The following is a 16,967-nucleotide window of genomic DNA, read 5'->3' as shown; positions in this document are numbered from 1 at the left end:
GTGCAGGAACTTTCAACAAACTTCTCTATCAACCTTTATTCCATTAAATTAAATGCATGGGACCCATGACAACCCTTTCCAAAGATCAAATTGCCTGCATCATGTGTCATCACTGGCAATTGCATCTCCATGTCCATGGAGAGCTTGCAATTGCGTAGTAGCTGAGGAAACATGTGATTAAGGCTTATACTGGGTCTTATTTAATGCTAGATTTATGAGCACACAGCTGTTCTTGAGTCTTGGCCCCTTGTTCAGCTATTCATTCAGAAGCAGTCACTGAAGAATGTTGTTGAGCTTAGACTCACTGATTTATAAGCTTCCTGTTTAGCAAGCAGACTCATCGGTGTTACATTCAGAAAATACCGGCACATTCCAACTTGAACCTAGATTTATTGGCCAATTGCTTTAGTTAAGAAAATGAAGTAAAATGGTTCCATAGTGTAGTGGTTAGCACTCCAGACTTTGAATCTGGCGACCTGGGTTCGAATCCCGGTGGGACCTTTTTTTTTAGTTTTACTAATCTTTTTGCATCACTGCATTTAACATCATCACTGTCTAAACAACTTCTTGACGCAAACTGCATATCCTTTCCTTTTCTTAGGTGCATTTATGCGAAGTTACTGATGATTATGATGTTGGAGCCATAAGTTTCCAAAACAATAACAACCTTACCGACAGAATTCCTCCTACCCTCAAACTGTTGAAGTCATTTTCTTGATCAAAACGAACTAAGTGTCATGTCCTTTTATTGTTGGACCACTTATCGTCCTTATCTTAGCTTCTCGTAGTTTAACATGTGACACCGAAGAAACATTCAGCCATGATAAGAGCAGTCCGAACTAAGATATTCGCCAGTCTCACCCACCACCAATTGAACTGTCATATACGGTCTTTCTCCAGGTCTCCTGCCTCCCGGTCAGCCAATGCCCAAGAACAATTAGTGTAACCACACAAGTAATCATCCTCAGCTTTTCCAATGTTTGTGAGCTTGGACAGGATGAACAAAAGGCGGGGTTCAAATGTCAATGAATAACTTTGAACATGCCCTGGGTTTAAAATAATTCCATTCTTACCAGTTCTGCACTTCAATTCGGTTGCAACAACAAAGTTGGCAGTTCTAGAAAGTCATTCAGAAAGACCCAAGCACTTCAAATTTTCTTTTGAAGAAAAAGGACAGATAACGAAGAAAAGCTGTGGAATACTTTACAGAGCGGGGAGTTTTGCGTGGAAAACTTACAGTGTTGTAATCCAGTATTGTAGGCAAGAAACTTGCCCACCTTTATCTGTACATGATTATCAGATCCTTCTTCATTGAAGTCAGATGATAAATTTGAAGGACCGTATTAGTGAAGTCCTCCTAGTTAGTACTCAATCCAATTAGCATCCAGATCCTTCAGCTTCAGGAGCCATTTCTGTTTGTCCGGAGAAACGCTTGGTTTGTTTGGCTTGCTTGCGTGTTTATTTGTTATGGCATATGAGGATCCAGCCTTACTCTCATCATCAGAGTTGGCTCGCCTTCTAGGTCGTCTGAGTTCAAGAGAAAGAAGGCGAGAAACCTCGTGTACTCCACCCCATTTTTCCAACGCCCGAGCAATGTCATAACGTCCTATCATTAACAACAAAGTACGAGCATTATTCATAAAGAAAGATTGTGAGTTCTTGACAAAAGAGAGAACTGGTAAAACTAGCATGATAGGAACCCAGGCAATAAGGTTGTTACAAACATCAGTCTGACATAAAGGAATGGCATCCATGAATGCTATGTTGCTATGTAGTCAACTCCTCAATTCACCGCTCTAAAAAAACTACTGAATTCACCAATCTTAACATGTATATATATCTGGCCTGACGATCGAGAATTGACGGAAGTGTTAAAAATGGGAACATGGTGAACTTTGGGTGCTATTAAAGTGAACCGGTAACTTTCGGTGCTATAAAACCAAAAACGTGAACTTTCGATGCTATATAACCAAATTTGCCAAAATTTTAATATGATTAGAGGAAACTGAACATATTTTCATGCCCCAGAGAAAAAAAAGGGTCCAAGGTTTCCAGGTACCTTAAGCAAGCATGGGAAAAATTTTGTTCAAAACACCTCAGTCAAACATGGCTTCAATAATTTTGACCAGAAAAAAGTCAGAATGACTTTGTATAACTCTATAAGGTTTATCAACTGCCAGATAAACTACACTAAGAAAATATAGATAATAAATTGACCATAGCAAATATTTAGACAAAAATAATCAAATACCTGCTCTCTCAAAGGACTTTCTACTTGGCATATAAGCAGGGTCCATCCCCCAATTCTTCTGGAATCGCCTGATCTGTATATAATGGTTACTGTTAATAACATGTCAAGAATGAAAGGAGTGCTCATTATCACTCCTCATGCTGGAAATCTCAGCTCACAATTTTTAGCATTCTGAACTACTAAAGCCCTGTAGAACACAGTGGGAGGAGGGGTATATACTTTTCATTACCTCTTCTTGCAAGTTCTCCAGATTATCCCAATAACCTCTTGGTTTCCGGTTTTTATAAGAAAGTGAAAGATTCATTATGCTGGCAATCTTCCTGAACCCACCCATGCGTGTTATTGCCTTCTCGATATCCACCCTTCCATGCAAACGAAGGTGTTTTCTCTTAGGCATGAAGCCATCCTGACCATATTTTGCAATAAATTTCTCAAGTTCAGATTTGAGGACCTCAATGTCCTTTTGAAGGCCTGGGACTTTTGGTCTCTGCTTCACAGGACTCGAAGAACATGACGTGGATGCTTGTTCTGATTGCCTACCTTCTGCATAATCAATAGCAATAGTATCTGCATTTGATGCTACAATAGAGCTACTTGTGGAGTTACCGCTCTCAGCTTCTGCCTTTTCAATATAATCACGGATTGCACATAAGTTTGATGGAAGATCTTCATATATGACCTGAGGTACGTAATCAAAATGTTTGTTTTCTTTTAGCAAAAAAAAATCATTAACATGTTTATCAAAGCACCATGACCATGCATAAATCAGCTTTTGATAAGAAGAAAGAGTGGCAAAAAATCATAAAGCTGCATTCATTCCCCTACATACCCCCCCTCCCCCCCCCCCCAAATAGCATCAAGTCATAAGATTAGATATCCTTAAAGAATGTGACGGTACAACTAAGTTTAATAAAGCGCAATGTCTGCGTCATGAGGATATCTTATAAAAAGCTGTTTAAACAAGTTTTTGGTACTGACGAGAGGGGGAAAAAATCCATGTGAGGTTATCCAGAGATAATAAAATATGGAACTATTATTCTTGCACTAACCAAATGAAGCAACGCAGGATAATACAGATAGAGGATGTGTGCTTATACCTATTCAGAATTTAGAGATTCATTCATTTTTCAGGAAGGTGTTTATTTTTACTGAATTTCTGGTGAACATAAAGACTAAAAGTTTTCGCATGAGCACAATAGCACGATGTTATGCTCAACTAGATGATACATCCATCAGAAAGTTGCTTTGAAAACTTAATCACCAAGCATCAAAACCAACTATTATGAACATATACCCCTGGATTAAATAGTATTAGTACAATTGGTCCTCAGTGAACCACAATTGAAATTCAGGGGCACAACAAAGCGTATTTTAATTACCATTTTTCCACTTCATAACATTAACGTGTTCTCTATATTTATTGATAAACTACATGCATATAAATTTCTTATACCTCTTCAAGGATAGACTCTGAGAGAAAGGTATCTTTATGCATCTTAGTCTCAACCATATACTTCAATAAGGTGTGCTGATCACCAAGTTGTTCTAGGCGCCATTTTCCTTTAAATGAGTAGAAATCACCTTCAACTTGCTCAAAGCTTATCTCACGTTCAAGTTTCTCGCGAAGATCCATAACAACACGGGCATGAAGCACCATATAAAGTAGACCCTTGCAACCCTCCTATAAAAGATATGAGATGTTGCAGTTCTTGCAAAGCTCATGAAACAACCAAATTGAATTAAATTCTTCCAGAAAAAGTATCTTTTGGGAGGAGAAGGTGATCTTTCTTCCCATTTTTAGGACAAAAGCTAAATTCCATTTGTTTAGTATTCTGGAGTGATAGGTGCATAAAAGCATGAAGTTGCAAGACTTGGTAAAAATGATAGATCACTTGGTAGCTTGGACTAAAAGTGAAAACCTAAGCTAGCTATCAACCAGAAAGTGAAATTGAGGATTGACGCTTTCTATAGAAAAGGAGCAATCCCACCTCTAGACTTAAGATGCTAATTCAGTAACGTATGAGATAAGTATTTAGCAAAGCTCCCACCTGCAGTATGCGAACCTTGTTATTATCCCGACGAATAATCCTACTGATAGCCAGATTCGGCACAAATCTGACAGATAACTTTGTTAGCTCATACTTGTATAACAAGATATCTGAACTGTAAAAACTGAAGGAAGATAGAACTACTAACTCAGGCAACTTCTCATATGCAGTGAGAATATTCCATACTTCTCGCACTGGCGCTTTCACAGTGATACTAGCAAACACAAACCTGTGAGCCCCTTCATGTTCCTTCAATCAAATCATTTCACGAGGGGAAGACAAATCTGTCAGTGTGCTTCCCATCAAAATATAAGAACCCAATGATAATTCTTAGATGCATACAAATTTAGTAAGTTACCAGGAGACCATCAAATCTTCGAAGATGGATCTCATCTACCACACACGGCCTATCAAGTCTGCAGACATTTCCATATACTCCCCATTTGCTGTTCAACTCAGAAGGAGGTGAAGCAAGCACACCACCAAGACCAGAAGGAGGTGTTTCTTTGAACTTACTAGGAGCAATGGCATCATTCTCAGTGGTTGCATTACGGAAGTTATGAAACCTGGAGCCTGCACCACTAAATTTTGCAGTTCCATGTCTTTGGTTTCCTAAATATATGTTTTCAGCTCTACAGGCCAACGCTCCAAGATTCACAGGAAGATCCGACCTTATGATCCTCTCAAGAAATATTGCTGGGAAATTAAATCTTGGAATCACATTAACTTCATACAACAAAATTGCACTAGATGACCTGTCATAAAACGAAACAAAATGTCATATGAGACCTCTAAACTGGCATTACTTTTTTGCTAGCTAAAACATGAAGATGTTTAAGGATCCACGAATTCTAGATCAGAGCATCATGTGGCTGCCAAAAATGTAAGTAACTGGTAACTCAGTAAGCAAACAGTCTGGACGATCATCAAAGGCATATGCAATAAACAAGACAAGACGATGACCATGAAATCCCCACCTTGGACCAGATCTGATGGACCATTTCCCTTCGAACTTCTTAAAGTCACCATCAACCATGGAGAAGTGGAGCTCTCGTCCATTAACCTGGATGTTGACTGTTTAATAAGGAAGAATAGCTTGATATAATAACTAGGAAATTAGGAGAATCATTCAATAGTCAACACCTCTTTAAATTCGCTATCTAAAATTTATACAACTAAACGCCAAATATGGTGTAACATCAAGATAGTTTCACCACAAGAATCAACGCATTCAGAAAGGTTAACAGTAGAAGATGACGGCTAGGTTCGTTCATGCCATGGGTTGTCAGGAACAAATCTACAAATATTCTCATGCATTCAGCTCAAATGTTCACCTAACCTAACCATCTATATGTTTCAATTGCATCTTAATTACCTCGTGAAAAACGAAAATCACGACTAATTTAGTTGCAACATAACAAAAACGAGGTTAGGGTGATCACTTCACGTACAGCATCCGGAACCTCCTTGAGATCCAACACGACGCGTGCCTCGATATGCCAGTAAAGCGCTTGCTGCAGCCCCCTCTGCTCGAGCCATACTCGGCCCTGATGCGGGCATGGAATCCTCCCACTGCGTTGCCGAACGACGCACAAATTTCCCCCAATTAGACCCTCAATGAGCATGCGAGAATTTGCAATGACACACGAGAAGGAGAGATGGAATGTGGACCTGTGAACGAGGTTGGGGATGAATTCGGCGAGCCGCTCGTAGTCGGTGATGACGCGCCACACGGTGTCGACGTCGGCGGCCACCGCCACGGACGCGAACACCCGCCGCTCGCGCCACGACACCACGTCCACGTCGCACTGCACGCCGGGGCCCGCGGCGCTCTTCCCGCCGCGCCCGCCTCCGCCGCCGTGGTACTCAGCGCCCCAGTGGTCGCCGGTGGCGGCGGCGGCCGCGGCCGTGGTGACCGCACGGCCAGAATGGTGCCGCCAGAGCGCCGCCCCGCAAGGAGGCGCGCCGCGGTGGCTAGGGTTCGCGCAGGGGTTCGGAATTCGCGGCAGGAATGCGGCGGCGGCGGCGGAGGAGGAGGAGGAGGAGGAGGAGACGAGAACCCTCGACGTCATCGCCGCTCATGTGGGGGGGAGGAGCGGTGGCCGGTGAGGCGAGAGTTACGGATTTTTTTGGAGGTGGGGCTGCAGTCACTGACATGGGGGGACACGAACGTGGGTCCCACTTGTCAGTGGCGTGGTTCTGGACGACGGAGACGTCGGGATTGTTTCTGCCGCGATGGGGATAGCCGAGGTGAGATGTGTGGCGGGAAGGGGAAGGGGCGCAGCCATGGCGCGTGGTACAATGAATCTGGTGTGGGCCCGGTTGTCAGCGTGGGGTTGTGGTGACCGGGCTCTGGGCCGACGTGGCCCGTCCTGCGCCTCCCATGAGAAAAATCGGGTTGGGCAGTGGGCCAAATCTCGTTCCACCATCTGTTTGAGCTTATTTTCAACTTGTAAAAAAAATTGCAGAGTTCGGAGTTTGCACAGTGTAATTTGAGGGTCTGTTTGGCACAGCTCCAGCTCCAACTCCACCCCTCCTAGAGTTAGAGCTCAGCCAAACAGTTTCAGCTCTATCAAAACTGGGAGTGGAGTTGGGTAGAGCTCTCTCACAAAATATACTAGAGTTGTGAAGCTGGGTTTAGGCAGCTCCACAACTCCACTCCAGACTCAACTCCTGGAGTTATATTTAGGAGTTAAAGCTGTACCAAACAGACCTTGAATCTTTATTTTTAATTAAAATATAAATAAGATAGATAGTCCAAAATGACAGTCTACACCTAGATGCATCACATTTCACATGAGATTTATCACATGTGAAGAAAAGGGGAAATTATGTTTTTTTGGAAAGTCCCTCCTATATCCAAAGTTCCACATTACCGGTGATATATGATCATTGTATTGCCATTATGTACTTCAGATGATGAACATGTTGATTTTGTTTATCTTCCTTGCGAGTTGACATCAAGTGATTTTGCAACTGACATTTGCCGATGACCACGAATGCCTAGAAGCTACTAGGCTTTATTTGAGGCAAATTCCGACCTTTGAAGTATAAACTTTGTCCTTTTGGAGAAAGCTCTGTGAGTGCCGATTTTTTACACACGCATCAGTGTCACCATCGCTATCCAAGTAGGTTGTTCCAACATAACCCAACGAGAAGTGGTCTGAAACGACCGTGGTGTACTTGGTTAGACCAAATGCTAGATTTTTCTTGTAAAATCCCGATTTGGAGAAAAAAAACAGATAGTATATTGTTCTAACAAATTTATAATTAAATCAAGTTTCAATATTCAATAATTTCTCAAATGCTTATTTCAAAATAAAAATGTCATACATATAAATTTGTTCTAAAAAAATACAATCATTATCTAGACTTTATAAACTTATGCTAACATAAAGTTGATTATTTGAAATTTTAACTGAATATTATCTAAACTTCAAATATGACTGGAATGAGTAGATCAGTGCAGTATTTTAGGCCTACATCAACATGCTGGGTCGGTACCAGAGTACTGGACGAGGCCCAAGCCCATGTGTCCGTACGTGACAGCTGGAATTCAAAACCCGCGAGCCCAAAACGGCCTCGTCTCACCTTCTCTCTCGCACCCGCAAAAGCTCAAACCCCTACACTCGCACACCGCACCAGCGATGTCGGCGGCGGCGAAGGCGAAGGCGAGCGGCGGCGGGAGGCGGGGAGGAGCCAAGGACCCAACCGACGCGCTCCGCTCCGACAAGAAGCGCCGCGACATGGACGACTCCGACGACGCCGAGCTCGACAGGTGCCTAGCTAGCAGCGCCCCCCCCCCCCCTCGCCTCCCCTTCCCCCTCCTCCCCGGGGTCCCCGCGCTATGTTCGGATCGAACTCGAAGCGAGGGTTTCCTGGTTGCTCTCCCGCTTGCCGCGATTTTGTCTTAATTTTGCGCCGGATTTTTGTGCGATTAACCGATTTTCTGCGTATGCATTTCGTGATTCGTGACGTGCTTCGGTGGGGATCGGGGGAGGCAGTGACATGAAGGAGATCGTGTTGCTGCTGCGCCAGATCAAGGACAAGGCTCACAAGGATGGCCAGAAGAAGACCGAGCAAACCCTCTCCAGGTGATTCCGAGTCCCACCCTTTTTACGGCGGCTTTATTACCATGCCAATTGGTATTGTAGATTACACGCGTGAAATTGTTTCTAAGTTTTCTATTAGTGCTAATTGAGAGATAATTTAACGTGCTTACTGTTAGATATCAACAGATGGTGCTCACTAGTCACTATGCACCACACTTGCTTAATTTCTGCAGAATTGTGCTCAAGTCTCTATACACCAATGATCTGTTATGAGTTCCGTTGTGTTGACCAGCAGTAGTTGGTCCACGTCACTTTAATTTCTGTGGAATTGTGAACAGATCACCGTTTAGGTCTCCTATCTTTTATGAACCAATGATATAGTAGGATGTACCAGTGTGCCAACTGCTTATTGTTCAACTTATCTCCTGAATCCGATTTTTTTTTACTGTATAAGTCTGTGTGAGCCTTGGAGCTCCTGTAGGCTATACTCAATGTAGCAGATGTGAGGCGTAGAGTGCGTTAATTGAATCGCTCCCAAAGCATGGAAAATGAGTTGAGACTAGTGATGTGGAAGAATAGCTTCATCTAACATGGTTTTCATATCCACATGACAAAATTAATATGGTGTCTCAATGTGGTCTGTTTCTGAAGTTATCTACCACGTGCATAATATTAGATTACATGACTAACTGTTCTGCTCAATTTTCAGTGTTGCTACAGAAATTCAGACTATCGTACAGGATGCCAAGGGCAAGTTTGAGAAGGAAAGGTAAAGGACCAATTCATTTTACTTGCCTGTGAACTTCTACTTGTATGAATGCAGTTCTTTTTTGTTGTACATCTGTGGTGAGATTTAAAGTGGTTTTTGATTCATTCCTATAACATGATTATCATATGAAGCTTTCTTGGAAATGATTACGGTGCATCATTCAAATATACTATGAATTCTGACAACTGTTTTTTATTTGCATTAGCAGGCAAAATTATCTGAAAGTTCTATCAAAGACTTCAAAAGAGGTTACCGACCTGTATCCAATGCAGTGATGCTCATCTGGTAACAATCCCCTCATAGTTTGTGCTAATGTCAGCTTCATTTGTATTTGATGTAGTGTGAAGGTTTACTGAAGAACGAGTACACCAAGTTTCAAGCAACACATGATAAATTCTGCAAAGAAAAAGCTGCACACATGCAAACTCTCAAAGGTATGTCAAATGAGCTACCTGCAAACACATTTACTTAGAAGTGAGTTTTGCTGTTTGTTTCCTGTGCTATTAGGTGAATTATATAGGTGAACTTTGTGCAAGGAAAAACTGTCATATTTTATCTTGAGATTTGGTACCAGGATTATTGTACTAGTTAACCTTGACCTTTGTTTTCTTTTGTACAAAAATGGAGCGATATCATTAAATAATACTCATAATGAGCAATGTGCATGCACCTTGGCAGTTTCCTGACTTCATTAGTTCCTGCCACATAGATATCATCAGTTGTCACCTGTTATCAACCTATTTACACATGCATATACTGTGTTCTGCAGACCTTTTCTCAAAGTTCGAAGATGCAAAGGAGAAATTACTTATCCAGTATGAACTGCAAAGTAAGGATATATCATTTTCTATCTCATTGTAAATGTTCTTTATTCTTAACCAGTGTCTCTTAAACAGTTACCATGTGTGAAAGACATTTGTTCTGATCTTGTCTAACAGGGAAGAAGGAGAAGGCTACTCTGTCTGAACTCGAGAAAACATTTTCAGAGAAGATAACTAATGCAGAAGAATCTCTGAAGAAGATGAAGCAGGTTCCGTCATTTAATGGCTTACATGATCTACTATAATTTCTTGTTTCTGTTGATACTTGATACCATGTCTCATAGTCCAAGTTAGAATTGATGTGTCCTGATTTTCTTACTCGCAAGTACTTCTCTTTGTGTGTTTGCAGGATGACAAATCCATTGTCAACCTTCGCAAGTCCATTGGCTCATTCCTGGACCCGGATGATGAGTTTGGAGCAGACGATGACTGAAACTGCTGTTGCCAAAATGGTCCTTTTAGAACGCCGTGGATAGTATTTGAGAATATCGATAGTATATATATGAACAGAAGTTACAAAGTTCTGTAGAGATTTGGTAGCATCATACAGTTAGGTACCACATCATCCGTTATTTTGTTTTAAGTTCATTGGGTTAGGCGGTTCCATCATCTGTTTTAAATGCATCTTGGTCGATTCAACAGCAAGAGGCTCAAGATTGTTTAACCTCTTTGGCCTGATTTTCCTTCTTATATAGGAGTAAGTCATAACCAGTAGCTCGCTAAACTTACTTGTCAATATATTTGTATATTTGCAACAAATTATTCATATACAGTATCAGATTTGTATATCAACAGCATAGAATTGCAATGAATCTTCCTTCTAATTTACAAATCTGCAAGCTTCCCTGGAAAAAGGTGGAGCTATGAGATATGTCAGCTATCCTGAAACAGCCTGAATACCTGATGATGCAGCATCACCTGGAGCAAGTAGCCATGTCGGGGCCTTGTACGTCGACCATGGTGTACTTGGAGCAGGTTTTGCACCGGAGGTGCCACTTACCGGCGCACACCATCGACGCGAACTGCGCCCCGCACCGCGGGCACTGCCCGGGGCACGGGAACATCTCCGGCTTCGGCCGTGGCGGCGGCGGCGCTTTCGTCGTCGGAGACGATGGCTTCCTTCACCCACGGCGGTCTCACCGGCCGGCGGCACCAGCGGCACGTCACGCCGAACTCATCGGGTTCCCTGACGAACTCGCGGTCGCAGCGCTTGCAGTAGATGACCATGGGTGCCTCCCCTTGACGCCGCGCGGGCCCCTCCTCATCGGCGGCGGCGCCGCGGCGCCTGGACGCCGCGGCCGCCATCTCCGGGTGGCGCGCCCAGTACTCGCTCCACCAGGTCTGCGCCGCGGTGTCGGCAGCGGCGGCGGTGCCGGCGGCGGATGCGGCGGCGGCGTTAGGGTGGTGGTGATCGGAGAGGGCGTCGCACGCCTGGCGCAGCAGCTTGAAGGCGCCGTCGGCGGCGGCGGAGCGGTTCTTGTCCGGGTGGACGAGGAGGGAGCGGCGCCGGAACTGCCTCTTGATGGCGTCGCGCGTGACGGCGGCGGCGGCGGAGGAGGGCTGGTCGATGCCGAGGACGGCGTACCAGTTGGGGCGGCCGGGGTTGGCGGCGGCGGCGGCGTGGACGTCGTAGGCGGCGAGCGCGTTGGCGACGCCGGGGAGCGAGGGGCAGAGCCTCTGGGCTCTCCAGGCGAGGCGGTGCGCGCTGGCGATGTTGCCGGCGAGGAAGAACTCCTCGGCGCGTCGGCAAGCCTCCTCGGCTTGCTCTTGGTTGGCTACCGCCATGGCGAGTAGCTAGCTAGCCTAGCCAGGACGCCCAAGTGCGCACCATGGGTAGGAGGTTTATGGTCGTCCGAGAGTCCGACTCCTAAATCCTAACCGACTTGGATTTGGATATTTAAATCGGATTCAGAGACTATCATCACAAAGGGCAACAGGATCAATGCGGTGATTGCTAGGTTAGGGTAGTTGGCGACTCTACTATCACCGCAAGGTTTTGGGTGCTGCGGTCGTGCTTGTCATTTTGTCTCTAGTGGAATCGTCAAAAATCGTGTTGGCAACTTTTTGTGACAAGTTGACAAGTATGACCGCAACACCTAAAGCTTTGCGGTGATAGTAGAGTCGCCAACCACCCTAACCTAGCAATCGCTAAGTTAAAGATTAGTTTTGATAGATCAAACCGGCTAGCGGAGCCGATTTAGATGAAACGACGGATAACTATCCGTCTCATGGGTAAAACGGAAGATTTTCAGGACAAACCTACAAAAAGAGGTGTCGCTATCTGGCAGTGACGGGAAACGATTTTCAGCGCAAATCGACAAAGATGGACGAACTAAACTAAAGCTAATTGAAAAATAGAAAGCAATATTGAAAAAAACGATTCTATTGATTGAGTGTAGGATATTTTTATAATTGAACCGGCCTTGTTTCTTATATAGGGGTTGATCTTGCCACTCTCCTCCACGTCCAACTCAGGATAGAAACCAAAGCAAGCCCGAACATGTCTTTCCGAGCAAGGAAAACTCGAGACCCGACAAAGCAGACTCAGGCTCGGACTCTGCCGGTCAGACCGGCCACACACCGCTATACACGGTGGTCATACCGGCGCTCTCAGAGAAAAACCAGCAGAACCTCCAAACATTGGCAATTTCTCTATTTCCATTCTAAGATACTAAATTTAGATGTAAACAGTATATACAAGAAAATAAGCAAAATTTAGGGACATAAAAGAGATTAGCTAAAATTCCATGTGTACATATGGCATTTTCTCTTTTGGCGTGGGTATCCAGGCGTAGGCTTCGTTGGGGCTCTTCACGAAGACCAAGAAGCATTTGTTGCAGGCGCGGCAGGGAAGGAGATGCTTGCCAATGGACACAGTGCCCGTGAACTTCGCATCGCACCCTGGGCAGGGAGTGGGGCACGGGAACCTCGACGACGATTGCTGCTGCTGCTGCGGCGGCGGCGGAGCTCGACCAGTCTGCCACAACGTGCTCACCCAGTGGTTGCAGTTGACGCAGTTCACGCCGGAGACGCCGTCGTCGACCACCGTGGCGAACGAACAGCGGCAGTTCGGGCAGAACATTGTTCGGCGATGTGGCCCCGGCTGCCGGGGCATCCAGTCAGGCGGTTGGGCGGTGGCCGGCGGCGGAGGACAGCTTACCGGAGCCGCGGCGGAGCCTGGCGGGTGGAGAAGCGAGAGCTTATCCCACGCCTCCCGGAGCAGCTTGAAGGCGCCCTCGGCGGCGGCGGAGGAGTTCTTGTCCGGGTGCAGGACGAGGCAGAGCCGGCGGTACTGTTGCTTGAGGGATTCGTGCGTGATGACGGCGGCGCCGCTAATGCCGGTCGAGGTCGTCGTGGAATCGTCGCCGACGGCGAGGATGGCGTACCACTTGCCGCCGCCGTTTGCGCGGGAGGTGGTGGCGGCGGCGTGCACCTCGTAGGCGGCGATGGCGTTGGCGAGGCCAGGGAGTGCCGGGAAGACGCGCTGCGCCGCCCGGGCGGCGCGGAGTGCTCCGGTGATGTCGTCGGCGAGGAAGCGATTCTCTGCGAGCTTGTAAGCATTCTCAGCCGCCAGCTCCTCGACGCGACCGGGCGTCGCCATGGGTGACGCGTGATCGATGGACACGAACAAGATGAGTTGCAGCTTTGGCTGTTGCCGAGCGCGCCAATTATATCGAGCAGAGGGGAGTCCGAGTCCGAGTCCGAATGGTTGGGTCGCGACAGGGGACTGAACCGAGTCGGATCATCGAAGGCTGGTGCAGATTGCTGACTAAAAAACAATGCCGTGCCTCGTATAATCTAGGATCCGTTCATATTGGTGCCAAAATAAAAATCATACTAAAATTTGATAATAATTGTCAATTTTAATAGAATTGGCTTAATAATGTTACCAAAATTTTATACATATTGTCAATATTTAATAAACTAAATGTAACCACATAATTATCGATTTTATTAAATAATGGTATGGTTGAAAATATCATCGATCTAAACATGCCCCTAAACTTGCAGGCGTCCTGGTTGGTTAGTCTTGTCACGCAAGCTTGACAATGTAGCCTTGTCATGCGACCTTGATAATGGCCTTCCTATTGAGAGAACCATTCAATACAAAAGTAGGTTGTGCTAATACTCCTTCCATCCTACAATATAAGAGATTTTGGATAAATGGAACTAGCTGTTTGTCCAAATCTATAGTACTAAGAAGTGTCTCATTGATCTATCCAAAACCACTTATATTTTAGTACGGATGGAGTATAAAAGAAGTTTGCCACATGGAAAGCCAAAGACCAAACCTCCAGAAAAAAGCCTTATTACCAACAAAACATATTTACATTCATCAATACATGTCTACTATAGTTAGTTAATTTCATAGCTGAACACCACTTGTAAGGTTTTGTGAGATTCTAAGCAATAGAGGGATTTGTAGTGTTTGTTTCGCAATATTTTTAGAGGATTTATTAAGTGCGGCCGACATAAATCTATATAAAGTTTGATCTTTGAAAGAGGGACTAACCGAACAATACCTAATGGGTAAATAAGCTATTAAGATAAGATAAAATATATACAGATACACACCATGTTACTGAAGTAATGCATGATGTATGCGTGGAGAACAAGAAAAAGAAAAGAAAGGTAAAACAAAAACGATCAGAATATCTCAGCATATTTCACTTTTTTCAATTTCTTGCTGAGGATCTAGGTTTGAGGGATAGGGGATTAAGAAGATTGGGAAGATACGCAAAACGAGGTGAGCCATTAGCGTATGATTAATTGAGTATAAACTATTTTAAATTTCAATAATGGATTAATATGATTTTTAAAACAACTTTCCTATAGATTTTTTTTTAAAAAAGTGCACCGTTTAATAGTTTGGGAAGCGTGCACGTAAAAATCAAAGTACTTTCTAACTCAATGTATCTGGAACGAAATGAACGTGGTTACAGATTTACAGATCTAGTATATACCTTTCCCTGATGATCTAATTATCGACTGCATCCTGAGTTTTGAGAAGCACCATATCTTGAAGATGCAGAGGTTTGCATAGAAACTTTATTTAGAGTAAAATATTTTGTTTTCCTGCATATATGTAAGTTGAATTTAAATTTGTATATTTTTAGAGTGCGTCTCATATTAGTTATCATTTTAGATTATTTAGTACGTATAGATTAAGATTTGAGAAAAATGACTATAGTGGACCGACAATAATATAACAGTACAAAGGAGAGAAATTTGAATTAACATAATTGATGGAACTATCTTGGAATTTATCTATCTATCTATCTATCTATCTATCTATCTATCTATCTAAAGCTGGTCGTGTTGCCGCCAGCTGATTGGCTCCTCATTCACCAATTAATTTACTGACATATGGCTAAATACTGGCCGTATGATTCCAGAAGCAGAGTACCCGAGAGAGAGATGGAAGAGAAAGTGTGTGTGTGCGCGAGAGAAACAAAAGTGGCTACGTATTGTCCATGCCCCTGTCCAAACAGTACAAATTTCACAAAATAATCCATTGGCTTCTTTTGAATTGCATATTTAATGTCTTCAACAAATTACATGACAAATTTGAATGTTTTCATCTAGTAAATTTTAAATGCTAAAGAGACTAACTGATTTAGGATGGGGGTACACAAATTTTGATAATTTGATCCTTTGAAAAAACTAATTTTACAAATGAAACATCGCCAAAACTTATTTAAAAAATAACATTTTTTCAGCGTCAAATCCTATGGCGCTGAACTTAGACACCTCAGCACTACGTCAACTAGCGTTGAATGTCGTGCCACCGCGAATGAAAGGTTGAGTCAGCGTGTCAATCTGCATTCAGTGCCATACTATTTGGCGCTTATGTGTCTAAATTCAGCGTCACACGATTTGGCGCTGAAAAAAAAGGTCATTTTTAAATAAGTTTTGGCGGCGACAGTTCATTTGTAAAATTAGATTTTATAAAGGGTTAAATTGTCAAAATTTGTGATGGGAGTCGGAGCACTAAATGGTTTTCTTCGACAACATTTTAATCGATATGAAGATCCGGTTATCCAGGAGGTGGCGCAGTAGGGGTTCTTGACGAAGACGTAGGAGCTCCTCTCGCAGGCGGCGCACCGGAGGAGACGCGTTCCGGTGGACACAGTCTCCGTGAACCTCACGCCGCACCTCGCACAGCGAGCGGGGCACGGGAACAAGCTCACCCAGCGGTTGCAGTGGACGCAGTTCACGCCGGAGACGCCGTCGCCGACCACCGTGAAGAACGAGCCGCGGCATTTCCGGCAGGAGATGCGACGCGGCCCTGGCGGCGGCGGCGGCGGCGGTGGCGGACAGCTTACCGAAGGAGACGCGGCGGAGCCCGGCGGGTGGAGAAGCGAGAGGTTGTCCCACGCCTCCCGGAGCAGCTTGAAGGCGCCCTCGGCGGCGGCGGCGGCGTTCTTGTCCGGGTGCAGGAGGAGGCAGAGCCGGTGGTACTGGTGCTTGAGGTCTTCGTGCGTGATGACGGCGGCGGCGCCATTAGTGCCGCTCGAGGTCGTCGCGGATGAATCGTCGCCGACGGCGAGGATGGCGTACCACTTGTCGCCGGCGTCTGCGCGGGAGGCGGCGGCGTGGTGGACCTCGTAGGCGGCGACGGCGCTGGCGACGCCAGGGAGTGGCGGGAACAGCCGCCGCGCCTCCCGGGCCGCGTGGAGCGCTCCGGCGATGTCGTTGGCGCGGAAGCGATTCTCTGCGAGCTCGTAAGCCTTCTCGGCTTCCTCTTCGTCGTTGCGACCGGTCGCCATTGGAGACGGGTTGCAGCGCAGCGAGTGATCGATGGACGCGCGAACTAATTAAGACGAATTGCAGTGTTGGCTGTTGCCGAGCGCGCCAATTATAGCGAGCAAGAGTGGAGTCCGAGTCCGATACCGATGGTGGGTCACGACAGGGCTGAACCGAGTCGGATTATATGCGTATTTTATTTTCTATTTTTTATAGACTTACATATATGGGTCTATCTATTTTTATTTTTTTCTTGACATTAACACTATGTAAATGTCA

The 16,967-nt window shown here is 45.0% G+C and overlaps 3 protein-coding genes and 1 non-coding gene across 6 annotated transcripts; 2 read left to right on the top strand and 2 right to left on the bottom strand.

The window, feature by feature from the left end:
* Window positions 1-429: 429 nt before the first annotated feature.
* TRNAQ-UUG (transfer RNA glutamine (anticodon UUG)) lies at window positions 430-501 on the top strand. The gene has a single exon. It is a non-coding gene; the product is annotated as a tRNA-Gln (tRNA).
* A 66-nt stretch (window positions 502-567) lies between these two features.
* LOC4334714 (uncharacterized) lies at window positions 568-6,420 on the bottom strand. Of its 2 annotated transcripts, XR_001544396.3 has the most exons (11): window positions 5,971-6,420; window positions 5,751-5,871; window positions 5,277-5,362; window positions 4,658-5,054; window positions 4,448-4,548; window positions 4,300-4,366; window positions 3,705-3,932; window positions 2,481-2,930; window positions 2,252-2,324; window positions 1,238-1,606; window positions 568-1,117 (listed from the first exon to the last, which is right to left on the bottom strand). XR_001544396.3 is itself a non-coding variant. In XM_015774558.3 (10 exons), exons 1-10 carry the CDS (start codon window positions 6,369-6,371, stop codon window positions 1,362-1,364), a joined length of 2,169 nt encoding a protein of 722 aa, XP_015630044.1. In that variant the 5' UTR covers window positions 6,372-6,420; the 3' UTR covers window positions 1,154-1,361. The 2 variants fall into 2 exon arrangements, 1 of the variants encoding a protein (XP_015630044.1); XM_015774558.3 differs by lacking the exon at window positions 568-1,117 and having other exon boundaries at window positions 1,154-1,606.
* Window positions 6,421-7,900: 1,480 nt separating this feature from the next.
* On the top strand, window positions 7,901-10,767 carry LOC4334713 (uncharacterized). Of its 2 annotated transcripts, none has more exons than XM_015773777.3 (8): window positions 7,901-8,077; window positions 8,304-8,393; window positions 9,061-9,120; window positions 9,329-9,368; window positions 9,461-9,554; window positions 9,890-9,949; window positions 10,059-10,150; window positions 10,291-10,767. In XM_015773777.3, exons 1-8 carry the CDS (start codon window positions 7,947-7,949, stop codon window positions 10,372-10,374), a joined length of 651 nt encoding a protein of 216 aa, XP_015629263.1. In that variant the 5' UTR covers window positions 7,901-7,946; the 3' UTR covers window positions 10,375-10,767. The 2 variants fall into 2 exon arrangements, with proteins under 2 accessions (XP_015629263.1, XP_015629262.1); XM_015773776.3 differs by having other exon boundaries at window positions 9,326-9,368.
* Window positions 10,768-15,880: 5,113 nt separating this feature from the next.
* Window positions 15,881-16,711, bottom strand: LOC112938264 (uncharacterized). Its single transcript, XM_026023945.2, has one exon. The coding sequence runs from the start codon at window positions 16,709-16,711 to the stop codon at window positions 15,881-15,883; it is 831 nt and encodes a 276-aa protein (XP_025879730.2).
* Window positions 16,712-16,967: the final 256 nt, after the last annotated feature.

The sequence above is a fragment of the Oryza sativa genome, chromosome 3 (assembly GCF_034140825.1).
Source record: "Oryza sativa Japonica Group chromosome 3, ASM3414082v1".
Taxonomy (NCBI): Eukaryota; Viridiplantae; Streptophyta; class Magnoliopsida; order Poales; family Poaceae; genus Oryza; species Oryza sativa.
This window is presented reverse-complemented; position numbering and strand designations above follow the sequence as displayed.

Excerpts from the sequence above, each read along its gene's own strand:
- LOC4334714 (XM_015774558.3), bottom strand. The coding sequence starts at position 6,371 with ATGACGTCGAGGGTTCTCGTCTCCTCCTCCTCCTCCTCCTCCTCCGCC. Across the intron at positions 3,933-4,299 it reads ACAAGGTTCGCATACTGCAG|GAGGGTTGCAAGGGTCTACT; the intron begins GTGGGAGCTTTG and ends TATCTTTTATAG. Across the intron at positions 1,607-2,251 it reads AAAGTCCTTTGAGAGAGCAG|GACGTTATGACATTGCTCGG; the intron begins GTATTTGATTAT and ends TGTTAATGATAG.
- LOC112938264 (XM_026023945.2), bottom strand. The coding sequence starts at position 16,711 with ATGGCGACCGGTCGCAACGACGAAGAGGAAGCCGAGAAGGCTTACGAG.
- LOC4334713 (XM_015773776.3), top strand. The coding sequence starts at position 7,947 with ATGTCGGCGGCGGCGAAGGCGAAGGCGAGCGGCGGCGGGAGGCGGGGA. Across the intron at positions 8,394-9,060 it reads ACCGAGCAAACCCTCTCCAG|TGTTGCTACAGAAATTCAGA; the intron begins GTGATTCCGAGT and ends CTCAATTTTCAG. Across the intron at positions 9,555-9,889 it reads ACACATGCAAACTCTCAAAG|ACCTTTTCTCAAAGTTCGAA; the intron begins GTATGTCAAATG and ends TGTGTTCTGCAG.